This window comes from Entelurus aequoreus, linkage group LG05 (assembly GCF_033978785.1).
Source record: "Entelurus aequoreus isolate RoL-2023_Sb linkage group LG05, RoL_Eaeq_v1.1, whole genome shotgun sequence".
In the NCBI taxonomy this organism is placed as follows: domain Eukaryota; kingdom Metazoa; phylum Chordata; class Actinopteri; order Syngnathiformes; family Syngnathidae; genus Entelurus; species Entelurus aequoreus.
Window position 1 is genome coordinate 14,006,443 of NC_084735.1, and position 17,500 is coordinate 14,023,942.

Genomic DNA, 17,500 nt, shown 5'->3' on the forward strand with positions numbered 1-17,500 from the left:
CTGGTGCTCAATAGAGGAGATGTTCTTTACAAAAAGTCCACTTTTGTATGTGAGAGAAACATAGAGGGACACAATCCAGGAATAAGATGCATTTTTTAATATAAAACACTTTTAAAAACAATCTGCATGAAATCAATCAATCAATCAATCAATGTTTATTTATATAGCCCTAAATCACCAGTGTCTCAAAGGGCTGCACAAGCCACAACGACATCCACTGTTCAGATCCCACATCAGGGCAAGGAAAAACTCAACCCAATGGGATGACAATGAGAAACCTTGGAGAGGACCCCTCCTAGGGTGACTGGTGCAATGGACGTCGAGTGGATCTAACATAATAGTGTGAGAGTCCAGTCCATAGTGGATCTAACATAATAGTGTGAGAGTCCAGTCCATAGTGGATCTAACATAATAGTGTGAGAGTCCAGTCCATAGTGGATCTAACATAATAGTGAGAGTCCAGTCCATAGTGGATCTAACATAATAGTGTGAGAGTCCAGTCCATAGTGGATTTAACATAATAGTGTGAAAGTCCAGTCCATAGTGGATCTAACATAATAGTGTGAGAGTCCAGTCCATAGTGGATCTAACATAATAGTGTGAGAGTCCAGTCCATAGTGGATCTAACATAATAGGGTGAGAGTCCAGTCCATAGTGGATCTAACATAATAGTGTGAGAGTTCAGTCCATAGTGGATCTAACATAATAGTGTGAGAGTCCAGTCCATAGTGGATCTAACATAATAGTGTGAGAGTCCAGTCCATAGTGGATCTAACATAATAGGGTGAGAGTCCAGTCCATAGTGGATCTAACATAATAGTGTGAGAGTTCAGTCCATAGTGGATCTAACATAATAGTGTGAGTCCAGTCCATAGTGGATCTAACATAATAGTGAGAGTCCAGTCCATAGTGGATTTAACATAATAGTGTGGGAGTCAAGTCCATAGTGGATCTAACATAATAGTGTGAGAGTCCAGTCCATAGTGGATCTAACATAATAGTGTGAGAGTCCAGTCCATAGTGGATCTAACATAATAGTGTGAGAGTCCAGTCCATAGTGGATCTAACATAATAGTGAGAGTCCAGTCCATAGTGGATCTAACATAATAGTGTGAGAGTCCAGTCCATAGTGGATTTAACATAATAGTGTGAAAGTCCAGTCCATAGTGGATCTAACATAATAGTGTGAGAGTCCAGTCCATAGTGGATCTAACATAATAGTGTGAGAGTCCAGTCCATAGTGGATCTAACATAATAGGGTGAGAGTCCAGTCCATAGTGGATCTAACATAATAGTGTGAGAGTTCAGTCCATAGTGGATCTAACATAATAGTGTGAGAGTCCAGTCCATAGTGGATCTAACATAATAGTGTGAGAGTCCAGTCCATAGTGGATCTAACATAATAGGGTGAGAGTCCAGTCCATAGTGGATCTAACATAATAGTGTGAGAGTTCAGTCCATAGTGGATCTAACATAATAGTGTGAGTCCAGTCCATAGTGGATCTAACATAATAGTGAGAGTCCAGTCCATAGTGGATTTAACATAATAGTGTGGGAGTCCAGTCCATAGTGGATCTAACATAATAGTGCGAGAGTCCAGTCCATAGTGGATCTAACATAATAGTGAGAGTCCAGTCCATAGTGGATCTAACATAATAGTGTGAGAGTCCAGTCCATAGTGGATCTAACATAATAGTGTGAGAGTCCAGTCCATAGTGGATCTAACATAATAGTGAGAGTCCAGTCCATAGTGGATCTAACATAATAGTGTGAGTCCAGTCCATAGTGGATCTAACATAATAGTGTGAGTCCAGTCCATAGTGGATCTAACATAATAGTGAGAGTCCAGTCCATAGTGGATCTCACTTAATAGTGTGAGAGTCCAGTCCATAGTGGATCTAACATAATAGTGTGAGAGTCCAGTCCATAGTGGATCTAACATAATAGTGTGAGAGTCCAGTCCATAGTGGATCTAACATAATAGTGTGAGAGTCCAGTCCATAGTGGATCTAACATAATAGTGTGAGAGTCCAGTCCATAGTGGATCTAACATAATAGTGTGAGAGTCCAGTCCATAGTGGATCTAACATAATAGTGTGAGAGTCCAGTCCATAGTGGATCTAACATAATAGTGTGAGAGTCCAGTCCATAGTGGATCTAACATAATAGTGAGAGTCCAGTCCATAGTGGATCTAACATAATAGTGTGAGTCCAGTCCATAGTGGATCTAACATAATAGTGTGAGTCCAGTCCATAGTGGATCTAACATAATAGTGAGAGTCCAGTCCATAGTGGATCTCACTTAATAGTGTGAGAGTCCAGTCCATAGTGGATCTAACATAATAGTGTGAGAGTCCAGTCCATAGTGGATCTAACATAATAGTGTGAGAGTCCAGTCCATAGTGGATCTAACATAATAGTGTGAGAGTCCAGTCCATAGTGGATCTAACATAATAGTGTGAGAGTCCAGTCCATAGTGGATCTAACATAATAGTGTGAGAGTCCAGTCCATAGTGGATCTAACATAATAGTGTGAGAGTCCAGTCCATAGTGGATCTAACATAATAGTGTGAGAGTCCAGTCCATAGTGGATCTAACATAATAGTGAGAGTCCAGTCCATAGTGGATCTAACATAATAGTGTGAGAGTCCAGTCCATAGTGGATCTAACATAATAGTGTGAGAGTCCAGTCCATAGTGGATCTAACATAATAGTGTGAGTCCAGTCGATAGTGGATCTAACATAATAGTGAGAGTCCAGTCCATAGTGGATCTAACATAATAGTGTGAGAGTCCAGTCCATAGTGGATCTAACATAATAGTGTGAGAGTCCAGTCCATAGTGGATCTAACATAATAGTGTGAGAGTCCAGTCCATAGTGGATCTAACATAATAGTGAGAGTCCAGTCCATAGTGGATCTAACATAATAGTGTGAGAGTCCAGTCCATAGTGGATCTAACATAATAGTGAGAGTCCAGTCCATAGTGGATCTAACATAATAGTGTGAGAGTCCAGTCCATAGTGGATCTAACATAATAGTGAGAGTCCAGTCCATAGTGGATCTAACATAATAGTGAGAGTCCAGTCCATAGTGGATCTAACTTAATAGTGAGAGTCCAGTCCATAGTGGATCTAACTTAATAGTGAGAGTCCAGTCCATAGTGGATCTAACTTAATAGTGTGAGAGTCCAGCCTATCTCAGCTGCATTCGGGCGGAAGGCGGGGTACAACCTGGACAAGTCGCCACCTCATCGCAGGGCCAACACAGAGAGATGTGATAAACAAATGTTTTTTTTCTGTCAGTGCATTATTAACATAAGTAAGATTAAAAAACAAAAGGTGTGTCCTCATCACCGAGCAGAGGTGGGTGTGTAAAGCTCAGCGCTCCTAGCAAGGGGAAATAAAGCAACACTTGACATAGTGAAGGATAAGAAGCAAAACAACTCCAATTTGGTTTTTAACTATGATTTACCAAAGCTGTCAGAATAGAATAAGAACATGTATAATAATGTGGTGTTTTGTCCTCTTCGCCTGCGTTTTGTCCTCTTCGCCGGCGTTTTGTCCTCTTCGCCGGCGTTTTGTCCTCTTCGCCGGCGTTTTGTCCTCTTCGCCGGCGTTTTGTCCTCTTCACCGGCGTTTTGTCCTCTTCACCGGCGTTTTGTCCTCTTCACCGGCGTTTTGTCCTCTTCACCGGCGTTTTGTCTTCTTCGCCGGTGTTTTGTCCTCTTCGCCGGTGTTTTGTCCTCTTCGCCGGTGTTTTGTCCTTTTCGCCGGTGTTTTGTCCTCTTCACCTGTGTTTTGTCCTCTTCACCAGTGTTTTGTCCTCTTCACCGGCGTTTTGTCCTCTTCACCGGCGTTTTGTCCTCTTCACCGGCGTTTTGTCTTCTTCACCGGCGTTTTGTCCTCTTCACCGGCGTTTTGTCCTCTTCACCGGCGTTTTGTCCTCTTCACCGGCGTTGTGTCATCTTCACCGGCGTTTTGTCTTCTTCACCGGCGTTTTGTCTTCTTCACCGGCGTTTTGTCTTCTTCACCGGCGTTTTGTCCTCTTCACCGGCGTTTTGTCCTCTTCACCGGCGTTTTGTCCTCTTCACCGGCGTTTTGTCCTCTTCACCGGCGTTTTGTCCTCTTCACCGGCGTTTTGTCCTCTTCACCGGCATTTTGTCCTCTTCGCCGGCGTTTTTTCCTCTTCGCCGGCGTTTTGTCCTCTTCGCCGGCGTTTTGTCCTCTTCGCCGGCGTTTTGTCCTCTTCGCCGGCGTTTTGTCCTCTTCGCCGGCGTTTTGTCTTCTTCGCCGGCGTTTTGTCCTCTTCGCCGGCGTTTTGTCCTCTTCGCCGGCGTTTTGTCCTCTTCGCCATTGTTTTGTCCTCTTCGCCGGCGTTTTGTCCTCTTCGCCGGCGTTTTGTCCTCTTCGCCGGCGTTTTGTCCTCTTCGCCGGCGTTTTGTCCTCTTCGCCGGCGTTTTGTCCTCTTCGCCGGCGTTTTGTCCTCTTCGCCGGCGTTTTGTCCTCTTCGCCGGCGTTTTGTCCTCTTCGCCGGCGTTTTGTCCTCTTCGCCGGCGTTTTGTCCTCTTCGCCGGCGTTTTGTCCTCTTCGCCGGCGTTTTGTCCTCTTCGCCGGCGTTTTGTCCTCTTCGCCGGCGTTTTGTCCTCTTCGCCGGCGTTTTGTCCTCTTCGCCGGCGTTTTGTCCTCTTCGCCGGCGTTTTGTCCTCTTCGCCGGCGTTTTGTCTTCTTCGCCGGCGTTTTGTCTTCTTCGCCGGCGTTTTGTCCTCTTCTCCATTGTTTTGTCCTCTTCGCCGGCGTTTTGTCCTCTTCACCGGCGTTTTGTCCTCTTCACCGGCGTTGTGTCATCTTCACCGGCGTTTTGTCTTCTTCACCGGCGTTTTGTCTTCTTCACCGGCGTTTTGTCTTCTTCACCGGTGTTTTGTCCTCTTCACCGGTGTTTTGTCCTCTTCACCTGTGTTTTGTCCTCTTCACCGGCGTTTTGTCCTCTTCACCGGCGTTTTGTCCTCTTCACCGGCGTTTTGTCCTCTTCACCGGCGTTTTGTCCTCTTCACCGGCGTTTTGTCCTCTTCACCGGCGTTTTGTCCTCTTCACCGGCGTTTTGTCCTCTTCACCGGCGTTTTGTCCTCTTCACCAGTGTTTTGTCCTCTTCACCCGTGTTTTGTCCTCTTCACCCGTGTTTTGTCCTCTTCACCCGTGTTTTGTCCTCTTCACCCGTGTTTTGTCCTCTTCACCAGTGTTTTGTCCTCTTCACCCGTGTTTTGTCCTCTTCACCCGTGTTTTGTCCTCTTCACCCGTGTTTTGTCCTCTTCACCAGTGTTTTGTCCTCTTCACCCGTGTTTTGTCCTCTTCACCAGTGTTTTGTCCTCTTCACCCGTGTTTTGTCCTCTTCACCGGTGTTTTGTCCTCTTCACCGGTGTTTTGTCCTCTTCACCGGTGTTTTGTCCTCTTCACCGGTGTTTTGTCCTCTTCACCGGTGTTTTGTGTTCTTCACCGGTGTTTTGTCTTCTTCACCGGTGTTTTGTCCTCTTCACCGGCGTTTTGTCCTCTTCACCGGCGTTTTGTCCTCTTCACCGGCGTTTTGTCCTCTTCACCGGCGTTTTGTCCTCTTCACCGGCGTTTTGTCCTCTTCACCGGCGTTTTGTCCTCTTCACCGGCGTTTTGTCCTCTTCACCGGCGTTTTGTCCTCTTCACCGGCGTTTTGTCCTCTTCACCGGCGTTTTGTCCTCTTCACCTGCGTTTTGTCCTCTTCACCGGCGTTGTGTCCTCTTGACCGGCGTTGTGTCCTCTTGACCAGCGTTGTGTCTTCTTCACCAGTGTTTTGTCCTCTTCACCAGTGTTTTGTCGTCTTCACCAGTGTTTTGTCCTCTTCACCAATGTTTTGTCTTCTTCACCGGTGTTTTGTCTTCTTCACCGGTGTTTTGTCGTCTTCACCAGTGTTTTGTCCTCTTCACCAATGTTTTGTCTTCTTCACCAGTGTTTTGTCTTCTTCACCAGTGTTTTGTCCTCTTCACCGGCGTTTTGTCCTCTTCACCGGCGTTTTGTCCTCTTCACCGGCGTTTTGTCCTCTTCACCAGTGTTTTGTCCTCTTCGCCAGTGTTTTGTCCTCTTCACCGGCGTTTTGTCCTCTTCACCGGCGTTTTGTCCTCTTCACCGGCGTTTTGTCCTCTTCACCGGCGTTTTGTCCTCTTCACCGGCGTTTTGTCCTCTTCACCGGCGTTTTGTCCTCTTCACCGGCGTTTTGTCCTCTTCACCGGCGTTTTGTCCTCTTCACCGGCGTTTTGTCCTCTTCACCGGCGTTGTGTCCTCTTGACCGGCGTTGTGTCTTCTTCACCAGCGTTGTGTCCTCTTGACCAGCGTTTTGTCTTCTTCACCAGTGTTTTGTCCTCTTCACCGGTGTTTTGTCCTCTTCACCGGTGTTTTGTCCTCTTCACCGGTGTTTTGTCCTCTTCACCGGTGTTTTGTCCTCTTCACCAGTGTTTTGTCCTCTTCACCAGTGTTTTGTCCTCTTCACCAGCGTTTTGTCCTCTTCACCCGCGTTTTGTCCTCTTCACCAGTGTTTTGTCCTCTTCACCAGCGTTTTGTCCTCTTCACCAGTGTTTTGTCCTCTTCACCAGCGTTTTGTCTTCTTCACCGGTGTTTTGTCCTCTTCACCGGTGTTTTGTCCTCTTCACCGGTGTTTTGTCCTCTTCACCAGCGTTTTGTCTTCTTCACCGGTGTTTTGTCTTCTTCACCAGTGTTTTGTCCTCTTCACCAGTGTTTTGTCCTCTTCACCAGTGTTTTGTCCTCTTCACCAGTGTTTTGTCCTCTTCACCGGCGTTTTGTCCTCTTCGCCGGCGTTTTGTCTTCTTCTCCAGTGTTTTGTCCTCTTCACCGGCGTTTTGTCCTCTTCACCGGCGTTTTGTCCTCTTCACCAGCGTTTTGTCTTCTTCACCAGCGTTTTGTCTTCTTCACCAGTGTTTTGTCCTCTTCACCAGTGTTTTGTCCTCTTCACCAGTGTTTTGTCCTCTTCACCAGTGTTTTGTCCTCTTCACCAGTGTTTTGTCCTCTTCACCAGTGTTTTGTCCTCTTCACCAGTGTTTTGTCCTCTTCACCAGTGTTTTGTCTTCTTCACCAGTGTTTTGTCCTCTTCGCCAGTGTTTTGTCCTCTTCACCAGTGCCGACGGGCGCTTCGAAGGCTCCCTGATGACCAAAGCCATCGTCAAGTACAACGGCGTCATCACCTGGACGCCGCCCGCCAGCTACAAGTCGGCGTGCACCATGGACGTCACCTTCTTCCCCTTCGACCGGCAGAACTGCACCATGAAGTTCGGCTCCTGGACCTACGACGGCCACATGGTGGACCTGGTCCTGGTGGACGAGCAGGTGGACCGCAAGGACTTCTTCGACAACGGCGAGTGGGAGATCCTCAACGCCACGGGGGCTCGGGGCGACCGGCGGGACGGCTTGTACTCCTACCCCTTCCTCACGTACTCCTTCATCCTGAAGAGGCTGCCCTTGTTCTACACCCTCTTCCTCATCATCCCGTGCCTGGGTCTGTCCTTCCTGACCGTGCTGGTCTTCTACCTGCCCTCCGACGAGGGCGAGAAGCTCTCGCTCTCCACCTCCGTGCTGGTGTCGCTCACCGTCTTCCTGCTGGTCATCGAGGAGATCATCCCCTCCTCCTCCAAGGTCATCCCGCTCATCGGCGAGTACCTGCTCTTCATCATGATCTTCGTCACGCTGTCCATCATCGTCACCGTCTTCGTCATCAACGTGCACCACCGCTCCTCCGCCACCTACCACCCCATGTCGCCCTGGGTCCGCAGCCTCTTCCTGCAGAAGCTGCCGCGCTTGCTCTGCATGCGGGGTCACACCGACCGCTACCACTACCCGGAGCTGGCCCCCGAGAGCCCCGAGGTGAAGGCCCGGGCCGGCGGCGCTCGCAGGGGAGGTCAGAGGTCGAGTGGCGGGCCTTCTGAGGGGAAGGAGGAGGAGGCCTGGGCCACCATGTTGGATAAGGCCATCTACTCTGTGCGCTACATCAGCAGACACATACGCAAGGAACACTTCATTCGAGAGGTAAGCTTCAATATCCACACCACACCTTTGTGCGCTAATAGTCATACTTTTCATACTTTAGTCTTTCTACCAAGGGCCACATACTGAAAAGTGGAAGTATGCGGGGGCCATATTGATTGTTTTTTATTGAAAAAATGCTCAAAACAAATATTATTATTATTATTATTAGTTACAAAATGTCATCTTTTTTTTTTATTTTGCTCTTTATCTCTTACATTTTACAATAGTAAAAAAAAAAAAATTGAATGCATAGTGTGTCCAAAATTCTGCCTGTCTGAAAATATTCATGTTCAGTTCCACATTTAACAGTGTTTATTATGGTTGTTGTCATTGTTCAAATTAATTCATAAGTAAGGTTTATTTTTAATTAACTAACTAAACATTGTTTGTATTTTAAGTATATTTTAATTGTATCCTAATATTTGGGGTGTACTGAAAAGTAGAAGTATGCGGCGGCCATATTGATTGTTTTTTATTGAAAAAATGCTCAAAACAAATATTAATTATTAGTTACAACATTTCATCTTTTTTTTCCGCTCTTTATCTCTTACATTTTACAATAGTAAAAAAAAATAATGATGTTTTTACTGCATAAACTAGTGTGTCCAAAATTCTGCCTGTCTTAAAATATTCATGTTCAGTTCCACATTTAACAGTGTTTATTATGGTTGTTGTCATTGTTCAAATCAATTCATAAGTAAGGTTTATTTTTAATTAACTAACTAAACTTGGTTTATATTTTAAATATATTTTAATTGTATCCTAATATTTGGGGTGTACTGAAAAGTAGAAGTATGCGGCGGCCATATTGATTGTTTTTTATTGAAAAAATACTCAAAACAAATATTAATTATTAGTTACAACATTTCATCTTTTTTTTCCGCTCTTTATCTCTTACATTTTACAATAGTAGAAAAAAAAAAAAAAATTTAATGCATAAACTAGTGTGTCCAAAATTCTGCCGGTCTGAAAATATTCATGTTCAGTTCCACATTTAACAGTGTTTATTATGGTTGTTGTCATTGTTCAAATTAATTCATAAGTAAGGTTTATTTTTAATTAACTAACTAAACATTGTTTGTATTTTAAGTATATTTTAATTGTATCCTAATATTTGGGGTGTACTGAAAAGTAGAAGTATGCGGGGGCCATATTGATTGTTTTTTATTGAAAAAATGCTAAAAACAAATATTAATTATTAGTTAGAATTTTTTTTTTTTTTTCGCTCTTTATCTCTTACATTTTACAATAGTTTAAAAAAAAAAAAAAATTGAATGCATAGTGTGTCCAAAATTCTGCCTGTCTGAAAATATTCATGTTCACATTTAACAGTGTTTATTATGGTTGTTGTCATTGTTCAAATTAATTCATAAGTAAGGTTTATTTTTAATTAACTAACTAAACATTGTTTGTATTTTAAGTATATTTTAATTGTATCCTAATATTTGGGCTGTACTGAAAAGTAGAAGTATGCGGTGGCCATATTGTTTTTTATTGAACAAATGCTAAAAACAAATATTAATTATTAGTTAGAACATTTCATCTTTTTTTTTCGCTCTTTATCTCTTACATTTTACAATAGTAAAAAGAAAAAAATGTTTTAATGCATAAACTAGTGTGTCCAAAATTCTGCCTGTCTGAAAATATTCATGTTCAGTTCCACATTTAACAGTGTTTATTATGGTTGTTGTCATTGTTCAAATTAATTCATAAGTAATGTTTATTTTTAATGAACTAACTAAACATTGTTTATATTTAAGTATATTTTAATTGTATCCTAATATTTGGGCTGTACTGAAAAGTAGAAGTATGCGGCGGCCATATTGATTGTTTTTTATTGAAAAAATGCTCAAAACAAATATTAATTATCAGTTACAACATTTCATCTTTTTTTTCCGCTCTTTATCTCTTACATTTTACAATAGTAAAAAAAAAAAATAATGTTTTTAATGCATAAACTAGTGTGTCCAAAATTCTGCCTGTCTGAAAATATTCATGTTCAGTTCCACATTTAACAGTGTTTATTATGGTTGTTGTCATTGTTCAAATTAATTCATAAGTAAGGTTTATTTTTAATTAACTAACTAAAATTGGTTTATATTTTAAGTATATTTTAATTGTATCCTAATATTTGGGGTGTACTGAAAAGTAGAAGTATGCGGTGGCCATATTGTTTTTTATTGAAAAAATGCTAAAAACAAATATTAATTATTAGTTAGAACATTTTTTTTTTTTTTTCGCTCTTTATCTCTTACATTTTACAATAGTAAAAAAAAAAAAGGTTTTAATGCATAAACTAGTGTGTCCAAAATTCTGCCTGTCTGAAAATATTCATGTTCAGTTCCACATTTAACAGTGTTTATTATGGTTGTCATTGTTCAAAATTAATTCATAAGTAAGGTTTATTTTTAATTAACTAACTAAACTTGGCTTATATTTAAGTATATTTTAATTGTATCCTAATATTTGGGGTGTACTGAAAAGTAGAAGTATGCGGGGGCCATATTTATTGTTTTTATTGAAAAAATGCTAAAAACAAATATTAATTATTAGTTAGAACATTTTTATTTTTTTTTCGCTCTTTATCTGTTACATTTTACAATAGTAAAAAAAAAAAAATGTTTTACTGCATAAACTAGTGTGTCCAAAATTCTGCCTGTCTGAAAATATTCATGTTCAGTTCCACATTTAACAGTGTTTATTATGGTTGTTGTCATTGTTCAAATCAATTCATAAGTAAGGTTTATTTTTAATTAACTAACTAAACTTGGTTTATATTTTAAGTATATTTTAATTGTATCCTAATATTTGGGGTGTACTGAAAAGTAGAAGTATGCGGCGGCCATATTGATTGTTTTTATTGAAAAAGATGCTAAAAATAAATATTATTAATTATTAGTTAGAACATTTCATCTTTTTTTTTTGCTCTTTATCTCTTACATTTTACAAAAATAAAAAATTAAATACATTTTTTTAATGCATAAACTAGTGTGTCCAAAATTCTGCCTGTCTGAAAATATTCATGTTCAGTTCCACATTTAACAGTGTTTATTATGGTTGTTGTCATTGTTCAAATTAATTCATAAGTAAGGTTTATTTTTAATTAACTAACTAAACATTGTTTGTATTTTAAATATATTTTAATTGTATCCTAATATTTGGGCTGTACTGAAAAGTAGAAGTATGCGGGGGCCATATTGATTGTTTATTAAAATAATGCTAAAAACAAAAATTATTAATTATTAGTTAGAACATTTCTTTTTTTTTTTTTTTTTTGCTCTTTATCTCTTACATTTTACAGTAGTAAAAAAAAAAAATAATAATAATTTTTAAATGCATAAACTAGTGTGTCCAAAATTCTGCCTGTCTGAAAATATTCATGTTCAGTTCCACATTTAACAGTGTTTATTATGGTTGTTGTCATTGTTCAAATTCATTCATAAGTAAGGTTTATTTTTAATTAACTAACTAAACTTGGTTTATATTTAAAGTATATTTTAATTGTATCCTAATATTTGGGGTGTACTGAGAAGTAGAAGTATGCGGCGGCCATATTGATTGTTTTTTATTGAAAAAATGCTAAAAACAATTATTATTCATTATTAGTTAGAACATTTCATAAATTTTTTTGCTCTTTATCTCTTACATTTTATAATAGTAAAAAATTTTTAAAAATAAAATAAAAAAATGTTAATGCATAAACTACTATGTCCAAAATTCTGCCTGTCTGAAAATATTCATTAACACATTTAACAGTGTTTATTATGGTTGTTGTCATTGTTCAAATTAATTCATAAGTAAGGTTTATTTTCAATGAACTAACTAAACTTTGTTTATATTTTAAGTGTATTTTAATTGTATCCTAATATTTGGGGTGTACTGAAAAGTAGAAGTATGCGAGGGCCATATTTATTGTTTTTTATTGAAAAAATGCTCAAAACAAATATTAATTATTAGTTAGAAAATTCCATCTTTTTTTTGCTCCTTATCTCCTACATTTTACAATAGTAAAAAATAAAAAAAATAAAAAATTTAATGCATAAACTAGTGTGTCCAAAATTCTGCCTGTCTGAAAATATTCATGTTCAGTTCCACATTTAACAGTGTTTATTATGGTTGTTGTCATTGTTCAAATTAATTCATAAGTAAGGTTTATTTTTAATTAACTAACCAAACTTGGCTTATATTTTAAGTATATTTTAATTGTATCCTAATATTTGGGGTGTACTGAAAAGTAGAAGTATGCGGCGGCCATATTGATTGTTTTTATTGAAAAAATGCTAAACAATTATTATTAATTATTATTTAGAACATTTCATCTTTTTTTTTTTGCTCTTTATCTCTTACATTTTACAATAGTAAAAAAAAAAAAAAAAAAAAAAAATGTAAATGCATAAACTAGTGTGTCCAAAATTCTGCCTGTCTGAAAATATTCATGTTCAGTTCCACATTTAACAGTGTTTATTATGGTTGTTGTCATTGTTCAAATTAATTCATAAGTAAGGTTTATTTGTCATTAACTAACTAAACTTGGTTTATATTTTAAGTTTATTTTAATTGTATCCTAATATTTGGGGTGTACTGAGAAGTAGAAGTATGCGGCGGCCATGTTTATTGTTTTTTATTGAAAAAATGCTCAAAACAAATATTATCATTAATTATTAGTTAGAAAATGTCATCTTTTTTTTGCTCCTTATTTCCTACATTTTACAATAGTAAAAAATAAAAAATTTAATGCATAAACTAGTGTGTCCAAAATTCTGCCTGTCTGAAAATATTCATGTTCAGTTCCACATTTAACAGTGTTTATTATGGTTGTTGTCATTGTTCAAATTAATTCATAAGTAAGGTTTATTTTTAATTAACTAACCAAACATTGTTTGTATTTTAAATATATTTTAATTGTATCCTAATATTTGGGCTGTACTGAAAAGTAGAAGTATGCGGGGGCCATATTGATTGTTTATTAAAATAATGCTAAAAACAAATATTAATTATTAGTTAGAACATTTCTTTTTTTTTTTTTTGCTCTTTATCTCTTACATTTTACAGTAGTAAAAAAACTAATAAATAAAAAAATTTTTAAATGCATAAACTAGTGTGTCCAAAATTCTGCCTGTCTGAAAATATTCATGTTCAGTTCCACATTTAACAGTGTTTATTATGGTTGTTCAAATTAATTCATAAGTAAGGTTTATTTTTAATTAACTAACTAAACTTGGTTTATATTTTAAGTATATTTTAATTGTATCCTAATATTTGGGGTGTACTGAAAAGTAGAAGTATGCGGTGGCCATATTGTTTTTTTATTGAACAAATGCTAAAAACAAATATTAATTATTAGTTAGAACATTTCATCTTTTTTTTTTCGCTCTTTATCTCTTACATTTTACAATAGTAAAAAAATAATAATAATAATAATGTTTTAATGCATAAACTAGTGTGTCCAAAATTCTGCCTGTCTGAAAATATTCATGTTCAGTTCCACATTTAACAGTGTTTATTATGGTTGTTGTCATTGTTCAAATTCATTCATAAGTAAGGTTTATTTTTAATTAACTAACTAAACATTGTTTGTATTTTAAATATATTTTAATTGTATCCTAATATTTGGGGTGTACTGAAAAGTAGAAGTATGCGGCGGCCATATTGATTATGATTGAAAAAATGCTAAAAATAAATATTATTAATTATTAGAACATTTCATCTTTTTTTTTTTGCTCTATCTCTTACATTTTACAATAGTAAAAAAAAAAAAAAATTAAATTAAATAAAAAAAAATGAATGCATAAACTGCATAAACTAGTGTCCAAAATTCTGCCTGTCTGAAAATATTCATGTTCAGTTCCACATTTAACAGTGTTTATTATGGTTGTTGTCATTGTTCAAATTAATTCATAAGTAAGGTTTATTTTTAATTAACTAACCAAACTTGGCTTATATTTTAAGTATATTTTAATTGTATCCTAATATTTGGGGTGTACTGAAAAGTAGAAGTATGCGGCGGCCATATTGATTGTTTTTTATTGAAAAAATGCTAAAAACAATTATTATTATTCATTATTAGTTAGAACATTTCATCTTTTTTTTTGCTCTTTATGTCTTACATTTCACAATAGTAAAATGCCAAACAACTCCCTTCCTAGTAAGAACCAGGAGACAAAAGTCAGGGGAAAACTGCACAGTTTGGACACCCTAAGTAAGACTGGGGTGTCCAAACAATAACAATGTTCATTTTCAGCTTGCATCATCCATAATGTAGAGTGGCTGACTTTTCACCTTTCTGGGAAATTGGGATGTTTTGCATCTCTGCATTATTTATGATAAGTAACCACTTCCATAACGGCTTATTGAAAATATGTAATGAACAGTCAGTGCTGGTCCGTGTTTGCGAAAGCTTTTATTGTGAAGACAGGAGCTGTGCAGTCCGTCTTTAGAGTTTTGACAGCAGGTTGAAATAAAAAGTGTTTCTCGACTTCCTGTCGGTCATTTTTTCTTAATAATGATCTCACAAGACCCTCCGGGTGCCGTGAATGTCAATCAAGTGACCAAAGTGACGTCTTGGTGAAGATTGATGATCGCTCATTTTTAGGTCTATTTGTTTTTAATGGACTGCCACACCCTCCACCATCCACCGCTAGCTCGCCATCCCCGTAATGGCCACCCTGACTTAATGAATGAAAAAGGGTGTTTATTATGGAATTTGACTGCAATTGTACTCCTTGTCATTGATAGGAAGGTAATGGCAAATTTCTCCAATGATCAATATTGTCTTGACAAATTGAATTCAAGTTTGGACATAAATAAATGTGGGGAAAAAACCCACTGTAAAGGGCCTTTTAAATGAAATTATGCTCATTTTTTAGCATGTAAAAACTAAAAGTTGTAAGTTTTTTAGCCATCAGACTGTATAATGTATATGTTCCTTTTTGACTGTACTTAAATGTATAATAGACTGTATTTATATGATTCACATGTGAATATTGCTGTATAATAGACTATTTATATTACTCACATGTGAATAATGCTGTATAATAGACTTTATTTATATTATTCACATGTGAATTATGCTGTATAATAGACTGTATTTATATTATTCACATGTGAATAATGCTGTATAATAAACTGTATATTATTCACATGTGAATAATGCTGTATAATAGACTGTATTTATAGTAATCACATGTGAATAATGCTGTATAATAGACTATTTATATTATTCACTTGTGAATAATGCTGTATAATAGACTATTTATATTACTCACATGTGAATAATGCTGTATAATAGACTGTATTTGTTATTCACATGTGAATAATGCTGTATAATAGACTGCATTTATGTTATTCACATGTGAATAATGCTGTATAATAGACTGTATTTATATTATTCACATGTGAATAATGCTGTATAATAGACTATTTATGTTATTCACATGTGAATAATGCTGTATAATAGACTGTATTTATATTATTCACATGTGAATAATGCTGTATAATAAACTGTATATTATTCACATGTGAATAATGCTGTATAATAGACTGTATTTATGTTATTCACATGTGAATAATGCTGTATAATAGACTGTATTTATATTATTCACATGTGAATAATGCTGTATAATAGACTATTTATATTACTCACATGTGAATAAAGCTGTATAATAGACTGTATTTGTTATTCATATGTGAATAATGTTGTATAATAGACTGTATTTATAGTAATCACATGTGAATAATGCTGTATAATAGACTATTTATATTATTCAAATGTGAATAATGCTGTATAATAGACTATTTATATTACTCACATGTGAATAATGCTGTATAATAGACTCTTTGTTATTCACATGTGAATAATGCTGTATAATAGACTGTATTTATAGTAATCCCATGTGAATAATGCTGTATAATAAACTATTTATATTATTCACTTGTGAATAATGCTGTATAATAGACTGTATTTATATTATTATTCACATGTGAATAATGCTGTATAATAGACTGTATTTATATTACTCACATGTGAATAATGTAGACTGTATTTATGTTATTCACATGTGAATAATGCTGTATAATAGACTGTATTTATATTATTCACATGTGAATAATAGACTGTATTTATATTATTCACATGTGAATAATGCTGTATGATAGACTATTTATATTACTCACATGTGAATAAAGCTGTATAATAGACTGTATTTGTTATTCATATGTGAATAATGCTGTATAATAGACTGTATTTATAGTAATCACATGTGAATAATGCTGTATAATAGACTATTTATATTATTCACATGTGAATAATGCTGTATAATAGACTATTTATATTACTCACATGTGAATAATGCTTTATAATAGACTGTATTTATAGTAAATCACATGTGAATAATGCTGTATAATAGACTATTTATATTATTCACATGTGAATAATGCTGTATAATAGACTGTATTTATGTTATTCACATGTGAATAATGCTGTATAATAGACTGTATGTATGTTATTCACATGTGAATAATGCTGTATAATAGACTGTATTTATGTTACTCACATGTGAATAATGCTGTATAATAGACTGTATTTATATTATTCACATGTGAATAATGCTGTATAATAGACTGTATTTATATTATTCACATGTGAATAATGCTGTATAATAGACTGTATTTATATTATTCACATGTGAATAATGCTGTATAATAGACTGTATTTATATTATTCACATGTGAATAATGCTGTATAATAGACTGTATTTATATTCACATATAAAAAATACCTTGTTTTTTATTGTGAGCGAACTGTGGTGCTGAATTTCCCCAGGGATCAATAAAGTACTTTCTATTCTATTCTATTCTAAAAAAAAATGTCCAAAAAACGTGTGTATTTTTCTTCCCAGGTGGTGCAAGACTGGAAGTTTGTGGCCCAGGTGTTGGACAGGATCTTCCTGTGGGCCTTCCTCACTGTCTCCATACTGGGAACCGTCCTCATCTTCACCCCAGCTCTCTACATGTTCCTCAAAGTCCCTCCACCCATTGCAAGTGAGGATCCGCCTTCAGACTCGCAGCTTTAGCTCCCGGACCGCCCACGTATTATTAGTCCGCAAATCATCATCGAAGTCATCCTTTTAATAATTCTATGTATTATTAGTATCCTTGCGCTCCCGAGATATAGAAGAACATAATCCTTTTACAATGAACTCACAATCCAACACAAACCGAGTGGACTATAAACAACTTTATACTTGAAGCTACAGTCCGAGTAAATCTAGACAAATATGCACTGCTTTTACTCCTTTCAACATTATTCTGCCATATGCACGCCATTATCTACTTGACTTGAGTCTGTCTTAACCTCTAAAGGCTTAGTGGCCACATACGTGGACAGCACCTTTTAGCTCTTATGTCCAAAATTGTGTACACTCCCGAATTGGGGTCTTGTGGC

General features: G+C 36.7%; 2 protein-coding genes across 4 annotated transcripts in view; one reads left to right on the forward strand and one right to left on the reverse strand.

The window, feature by feature from the left end:
• Positions 1–17,500, reverse strand: part of atp9b (ATPase phospholipid transporting 9B) — a 312,368-nt gene that overhangs the window by 52,267 nt on the left and 242,601 nt on the right. The gene's annotated exons all lie outside the window — the stretch shown is intronic.
• The window catches only part of LOC133650205 (neuronal acetylcholine receptor subunit non-alpha-2-like), a 24,206-nt gene that overhangs the window by 6,413 nt on the left and 293 nt on the right, over positions 1–17,500 (forward strand). The window contains exons 4-5 of the mRNA XM_062047164.1: positions 7,155–8,058; positions 16,956–17,500. The exon at positions 16,956–17,500 is cut by the window's right edge and continues 293 nt beyond it. Coding sequence (XP_061903148.1) covers positions 7,155–8,058; positions 16,956–17,129 — 1,078 coding nt within the window. The 3' untranslated portion in view covers positions 17,130–17,500. The remainder of the gene's footprint in view (positions 1–7,154; positions 8,059–16,955) is intronic.